This window comes from Dendronephthya gigantea, unplaced genomic scaffold (genome assembly GCF_004324835.1).
Source record: "Dendronephthya gigantea isolate DGI-Jeju-01 unplaced genomic scaffold, DenGig_1.0 000030F, whole genome shotgun sequence".
Classification (NCBI taxonomy): Eukaryota; Metazoa; Cnidaria; class Anthozoa; order Malacalcyonacea; family Nephtheidae; genus Dendronephthya; species Dendronephthya gigantea.
Window position 1 is genome coordinate 327,530 of NW_021163040.1, and position 8,202 is coordinate 335,731.

At 35.9% G+C, this 8,202-nt stretch overlaps 1 protein-coding gene across 1 annotated transcript; it reads left to right on the forward strand.

Annotated features, from left to right (window-relative positions):
- Positions 1 to 3,613: 3,613 nt before the first annotated feature.
- Positions 3,614 to 8,194, forward strand: LOC114524143 (ATPase ASNA1 homolog). The gene is made up of 9 exons (XM_028545263.1): positions 3,614 to 3,741; positions 4,378 to 4,525; positions 4,777 to 4,834; positions 4,914 to 5,004; positions 5,186 to 5,336; positions 5,843 to 5,950; positions 6,274 to 6,421; positions 6,657 to 6,712; positions 7,300 to 8,194. Exons 1-9 carry the CDS (start codon positions 3,614 to 3,616, stop codon positions 7,432 to 7,434), a joined length of 1,023 nt encoding a protein of 340 aa, XP_028401064.1. The 3' UTR covers positions 7,435 to 8,194.
- Positions 8,195 to 8,202: the final 8 nt, after the last annotated feature.

Genomic DNA, 8,202 nt, shown 5'->3' on the forward strand with positions numbered 1-8,202 from the left:
ACGCATCGAATTGTAGATAAATACGTTGACTATTGCCCACAAAGTTGCCTGAAATGCAGAAATGTGATGGTGAAGGCACGTCTGATTGTCACCGAAGCCAAGGTTTGGATTCGTGAGAATATGGAAATTACGTGTTACGGTGATCACATGAGCTGCTGTTTTTGGTCTGGTTCTCGTGAAAATGCTATCGCGGTTCGATCGATTGATGGAGAACCACGTATAACTGTGACAAGGGATGATTGGTCAGACTGGACAGAGGGCATTATTTTTCATGTAAAACAATACCTCGGATCAGTTATACGCGACTGTTGGGAGGCAAAATTTTCGCCATTTGAATTCTACCATACATACTTCAGACATACAAGATCATAAACCGTAAGGATTTTAAAACACCAGAGGCAGTTTTGGTAATTTTGAAAGGCAATTACAAGTATATATTATATCTCTTCGGTATTTGTAGAGATATGATAGAGTGCCTTTTAACATTGGCTCGCTATAAGGGCCTGTTCATATGAGACGCGCGGTTTATCTGGGAGGTCGGGGAAATCCCGCCTCGTTCAGGCGGGGTGTAAAATTTTACAAATATAATGAAATAATAAGTCGGCTAGAATATCATTATCAGTGCATTATTGTGTTAATTAATTATACACGCTTGTATTTTACGCAATCATAATCTACACCAGTACTCAGTCGTGTTGTATTATTTTAGCGAGGGATTACAAATACAAAACTATAAGGTGAAACAACAGAAAAATATTTTTATGTCAACAAAATTCTTTACCTAAAGGGGGGTCTTTGTGAAAAGGTTTTTTGAAAATGCGCAGTGTCGAGACTAATAGTAAGGTCACTGAAGAGTAAAATTAATGCAAGCAGTCAAGATCTTTTTAACAAAATACCACGGGTATGCGTGTAGTGATTGGTCGAAGCCCGTGTTTGGATAAAGGCCGGCGCACACTAGAGCTATGTGCTTAGCAAAAAGTCATTCGTGGCCATTAGCGTAAGCCAGTTGCTCTTGTGTGCGGGCGACTTTTCCAGTGACTTTCGTCATTCGTGCCAAAAGTCGCCGGAAAAGTCGCCCGCACGCTGCCGAGAGCAACTGGCTTACGCCGATGGCCACGAATGACTTTTTGCTAAGCACATAGCTCTAGTGTGCGCCGGCCTTAAGTTATTAGATAGATTAATAAGCAATTACTAAATGGTTGCCGTGTTTGGATGGCCCGATCCAAACCCGCGGGAATGTTGCGAGAGTTAAAAAAAACGCGCGCTATCCAATTAGGCATAGTAATAATGTATATAATTATCACTGAGCTATATTGAAATACGCTAAAAAAATAATCATTTCTAAGAGGTACAGCTCGAAATAGCATTTAAAAATGAGTAAAATCGTATATATTAATTTATATATTCTAGATATTTTATAATTAATTAATTAATTAATTATGTACATGTTAAAAATAGTTAAAAAGACATCTATTCAAAAAGGATCGTTTGAATCGTCCAGTTTTTGGAGGAAGGAAAAATTATGTTCTCTTTTTCTTAAGCTTCTATGCATAGAAGGCAATTACATAGCGCATGGTTATATTTCTTTCTTCGATAACTTCAGATATCTTGATATTCTTTGTTATCATGGCCTTAACGATAGGCCAGCGGGAAGAACTTATCTGCACGATCTAAATATTTGTTTTGTTGTGTAGAGGCCACACATGCAGTAATAAAATAGCTCATTTTCTCGTTCTATGCCTTCAATCGGTGATGATAATAGTTCAATGATAGAACTACCGTGCAAAACCATTTCCCACCTTTTGGAAAGCTTCATTTGTTTCTGACCAATTCTGTATTCCACTTCAGCCTCTGTTAGCTGATCTTGAATTGACTGGAGGACCAAGTAATAGCTTATTTTGTGGATCAGTAAGTTTTGTATCGTTTACCATTAGTGAAAACATAGGGAAGGACCTAAAACCATACCCTGCTGAGACACCTCCCCCCCCCCTTTGTTAAAATCAAGATAAACAGTTTCCAATACCTTGGCAGAGTGAGGTCTGTTGGGGAATCACCATTTATAACTGCACATTTCTCATTTTATCACTGCACATTCTACTTTTATCACTGCACAAATTGGTTATCACTGCACACTAAAATTAGGTATGCGCGGTGGCCTGGGCCGAGAGGACATGTTTAAAAATGAAAGGATGTTTTAGAGTTAGTCGAAGCGTGAAGTGTAATATAGTTTGTTAAGTTGTTTATATATCCAGGTTCTACACTAAAAAATCCAGGTATAATTATACACATGATAGTGAAAATTTGGGGAGTCAAAAGAACTGACTGAATTAAGAACTAGTTTTGCAATATTGCAAACTGTGCGAAGATTGTTAGCTTGAAACTAAAACAGATGAATAATTGGTATGACCACTTACTTCAAAATACTGCCTCCAGTACGTTGACTATTGCCCACAAAGTTGCCTGAAATGCAGAAATGTGATGGTGAAGGCACGTCTGATTGTCACCGAAGCCAAGGTTTGGATTCGTGAGAATATGGAAATTACGTGTTACGGTGATCACATGAGCTGCTGTTTTTGGTCTGGTTCTCGTGAAAATGCTATCGCGGTTCGATCGATTGATGGAGAACCACGTATAACTGTGACAAGGGATGATTGGTCAGACTGGACAGAGGGCATTATTTTTCATGTAAAACAATACCTCGGATCAGTTATACGCGACTGTTGGGAGGCAAAATTTTCGCCATTTGAATTCTACCATACATACTTCAGACATACAAGATCAGTTGGCTCCAGTAATAAATAATTTTGCTTTATTTCAAATTTTGTATGGGTATTTGATTATATATAGCACACACCACTCTGAGATTATTCTAGTTAACATATTGAGTGATTAAATCCTAATGTAGTAGTTTGTAATGATACTGCATGTTAGGTTCAATGATACATTGATAAATTATCATTGATAATTTTCGATGAAAATACAATAAAAGTTAATGACCTCCGTCCAGTGGCAAATCGTACAAAATATTCCACCTACAACCACCTTAAATGAGATGGATTTCAGGTTTTAAACTCACGAGCCACGTGCAAAGATGCAAAACATCCTTCTTCAACACATACATGAAAAAGAATTTTTCATTTTGACAAATAAGTATGGGATGACGACATAACGCGAAAAAGAGGCTCCCAGTCTTGGCCCCTGAGCCTCGTTCTCGTGTTATGGCTTACTTCTACATTTATTGGTCAAAATAAAAAAAATATTTTTCATGCATGTGTTGAAGAAGGATGTTTTACATCTTTTACATCTTACATCTGAGAGTAAAACTTGAAATCCATTTCATTTAAGGTGGTTCTAAATTTAAAACCTTGTGACATTAAAATGTTGTGACGTATTTACCGAAAAGGTCTATTGATTGATTGATTGATTGATTAACTGATTGATTGATTGATTGATTGGTTGGCTGATTGATTGATTGATTAATTGACTATTGGATCCACCAAAATGATCCAATCCAGTGAGGCTATATACAAAATCAGAGTTCACTTTAAAATCCTCTCTAACACTGATCTGCATACGAACTGATCGTACTGGAGTTGAAGAAAAAAAACCCAAGATGGCGTCCGCTCCAGATGTGGATAATTTGGAACCGCTTGATCCATCGATCAATAATATTCTTGAACAAACTAGTTTAAAATGGATATTTGTTGGCGGGAAAGGTGGGGTCGGAAAGACTACATGTAGGTCAGTACTAAAAGTGATTTTAAACTCAATTAAGTTTACAATACTTTGAATATTCATTATATTCCTTGTTGCTTGAAACCTGAAATATTATTATGGATCACAGGATTAGCCAAGATGAGATCATGACGTGTAAAGATGAGATTAGACAGAATCATCATCAGACAGAATAAATTTACGTACAATATAATACATGGTCTTATCCACAGCTTTGATGTTATGCCATATGAAAGTGTCAGCAAATGTCTTATTAACATTATTTTTACTGTGTATGTACGGTACATATAGAAACATAGTACATTAGTAGAAAATGTCAACTTTCTTTTTCTCTTGTCTTGTTTTGGTCCATATTTTGGGTTCAAAATGGAAATGATCCTTTATTTTTTGTTGAACACAAACAAAAATTTTATAGATGAATATGAATTAGTATGCAGTTTGGTTGTTATTATTTGTTCAGTGTTAATTTTGATGTGAATTCAATGAAAATTCAATTTTTAGTAGCAAAGTCTACTCTCACATTCCTACACACAACATCAAATTGACGTTTATGATTGAAAATATCAGTTTGGCATTTTGAACAGAAATGTATATGGGCATGATTGCTGAGTGAATTACAACATCATGTCAATTATTTTTTAGCTGCAGTCTTGCATTGTCATTAGCCAAGGTTCGTGAGAACGTTTTGATAATATCGACAGATCCTGCACACAACATATCAGATGCTTTCAATCAGAAATTTGGCAAAACCCCAACAGCTGTTAAAAAATGTCCAAACCTTTATGCAATGGTAAGTGTTTCAGTCCTATAAAAACATATTTTTAGATTTATTAGCACTGTGTTGAAGCCATAAAGATAATTTTTTTAATTTTGTATTCATGTGCATCAAATTAGCAAAAGCAACTAATTAGTTCAAGAGTTAATGTTGCAACATATGTCTTAAATTTTGTCATTAGAGTTAAACAATAATCTATGTTTTAAATGAATTTTCCTTTTGCTTCTGGCATTCAAATTTATTTTTTGTAATAATTTGCATAACAGGAAATTGATCCCAATCTTGGCTTTTCTCAATTACCAGATGATTTTATTGATGAACCAGGTATAGTTCAAATAATAACTGGTATCATGACAATAAGTGAATGCCCCTTAATTATCTTTGACAAAATTATTAATTACAGATGCAGTTAGCCTTGGAAAACGCCTTGCTCAAGATTTTCTTGGAGCATTTCCTGGTATTGATGAAGCCATGAGTTTTGCAGAAGTCATGAGGTATCGTAGTATACTATGGCATATTATTTTGCTAATGCTCAAGTAATGTTACTTATTAATTACACTTGGTAATTGGTATGGAACTTGAGCATGTGGTGTATAATGCTAAATAAGTATACAGAAATAAACAATTAAGTGCTTGGTAATATTTGCATTACCATTTTAACCTTTTTTTTCCTAGGTTGGTGACACACATGGATTTTTCTGTTGTTGTGTTTGACACTGCTCCTACAGGGCACACATTAAGGTTGCTGTCATTTCCATCACTGATAGAAAACTCGCTGGGGAAACTCCTTCAAATTAAAAATCAATTCACTCCAATAATAAATCAAGTATGTTTTTCCGTGATATTTAGTCAGGTATTTTGTATAAGGCAAAACTAGAGCCTTAATCTTCCCAATGAAGTGAGTGGGACTATGTAGGGTACAGGATCGTACGCAGAATTTCTGGGCTGGGGGGCAGTGATCTTTGTTGAATAGGGTACAGTTTATTTTTATAAACAGGACATAACATACAACTTCTAAAAATTCTAAGTTGCATTTTTTCCTCCCCCTATCCCCTCGCTGTGTACAGCCTGGTAGGGTAGCTTATTTCTTTGCGTGAAATATCAAATAGAACTTACATGCGACTGTATAATTGTGAAACAAACCCCTCTAATGGAGCAGAAAACGCAACATCAGTTACATATGAGCGGCATTGTGATGTGCAAGAGCTTTTCTGCGTTGCTTGAAAGCGGGTGTCTTATACATGATAATAACAAACTAAAGGAAAGGCAAAGCTTTGACGCCCTTTCGTATAAGCCTTGTTACTTTTGGCTGAAATAGTAATTGTGTTTCAGTTTAGTGGTTTGCTGGGTGTAAGGGATGCTGATCCCAGCATGGTGACGAATAAATTAGAGGAGAGTATGCCCGTTATTAAAGACGTCAGTGCAAAACTGAAGAATGCGGTAAATTTATGTTACATTTGTATCAGGGTTGGATATAAGAAGATTGAAGTAAAATCTAGATATAAGAAATAAGTAAAATCTAGTTCTAATCTTACTTACCATTAAAAAGATATGACCCCATAAGTATAAATGATACATTTTAACGTAACCTTTTTTACTTGAATACGGTATGCACTATCAAATAATATGCAACTTATAATATAAGAAGATATATATAAGAATATTCATGCTCAAAATAAACCTTACAGTATATTATCTAAAAAAAAATAAGAAATAATGCACGACTGCCAACCCTAAGCCGAAATGTGGTACTTTTTTACTAGGAACACACCACGTTTGTCTGCGTTTGTATATCGGAATTCCTTTCTTTGTACGAAACCGAGAGACTGGTTCAAGAATTAGCCAAGTCTGACATCGACACTCACAACATCATCGTGAATCAGCTAGTATACGTAAATGAAGATAGGAAAGGTTTGTAAGCAGTGACCCTCGTACAGTACCCGTTCCCGGAAAATTTAAGCACAGGGCAGTTTACTGTACTATATATATAGCTACTCATGCACGAATATAAGCTTGATGTCATCTTGTCACGAGACAAGCCTGTTCATTGACATAACTTCAAGTCGCTGTAACCCCCTTATGATTTGCTGGTTTTACAATCATTCCTCTAAAGAATTTTTTATCAATATATTTATACAAACACTAGACGCCTGTAAGTTATGCGAAGCTAGAAGGAAAATCCAAGCAAAGTATTTGGAACAGGTGTGTATGAGTAGAGCATTCACTTTGTTTTGGAGAAAAGGAATAAATGCATGGTCATGGAGTATACCTACATGAAGCAGGGATATAATCTAAGTCCGAAAAATTGAACCGAATCAGTCCACGTTAACAGCAATCAACGTTAATAGGGAGATTTAGCACGAGGACGTGAACGTGAAATAGGACGTGAAAGTGGCGAATAAATGGCGTGATGCGTCTATATATAGACATTCCTCGCCATTAGCCATTTTCACGTCACCTTTGACGTTCACGTCCTCATGCTGAATCCCCCAAGTATTTTGACTGTATTTCGGTTTGAAAATAATATAGAATAGAAATAGAATATAGTGTAAATATCAATTTACATGAAGTTGTTTTTCACTTATTTTCACATTTTCCCACAGTGCTGTACAGTATATTCAATAGTATAGCTGTAGTATTGATAGCACTAAGCGTCACTAAATTTTAACTAAGTGTTAACTTTCATTGACCAGGTCGAATTTTTATTAGTTTCAGTATTTACTGTTGTAAAATTTAGAGTATCATCTTATTCGTCTATACTCTATAAAAACATGTCCTGAACTTTTCAGATTGACGACCTTTATGAAGACTTTCACGTCACCAAATTACCGCTTCTTCCACACGAAGTTCGAGGATGTGATAAAATAGACGAATTTTCACAGTATCTTCGTCATCCATATGTTCCTAATGACAAATCAAGATAGATGATAAATTCAGCAAGACTTAAATTGCGACAGATCGCAAACGGCTAGGGTACAGTCCGGTACGCATGCAACATTTTGCAAAATCAATACGTAATGAAAAACAATGGTGCAGATTTTGAAAACATTTATAATAGGAGAAAACCTCATGTTTAGAATGCTTCTTAAATCGTTCACGCGGCCGGAGTGAAAGTCGCTCGTGTCGAATTGGGCCTTTCAAGAAGCCAGGAGGAAGTTCCTCAGTCGAAAATCGGTTCCTGTGACCGTTGCATGCTTTTCGACGATACAAATCTTACATTTACGGAGATACAATGTTCACATTTTTCACATATCCTCCTTGCTTTGCATATTGCAACAATACGCTTCAAGAATTTCTCAATCTTCTAACTGAACAGTTTTTTATTAGCCGTTAATAATTTCTGTGAAGTCGTTTTGATATAATTATGATATATTCGCTTCGCATGTGGAAACACACACATGGGAAAATATTTTAAAATGGCGGTCAAAACATTGATGTTTGAATATTTGAATAATACTTTCTTTATTGAAATACAAGCATTTTTTGGTGCGCAAGAATGGAATTAAATCGAGAAAATGCTGTCATACTTGCTGCGGGACTTCTTGGTGGGGCCGGGACAGTATATACACTGTTTTCATTGCGGAACTTGTTGCGTAAATCTTGCAGAAGGGCAACACTTGCGCAGTTGACAGACAAAATTAGCCTAGAAACACTAACGAAACTATCTGAAGTATCTAATGTTAGTATTAGGC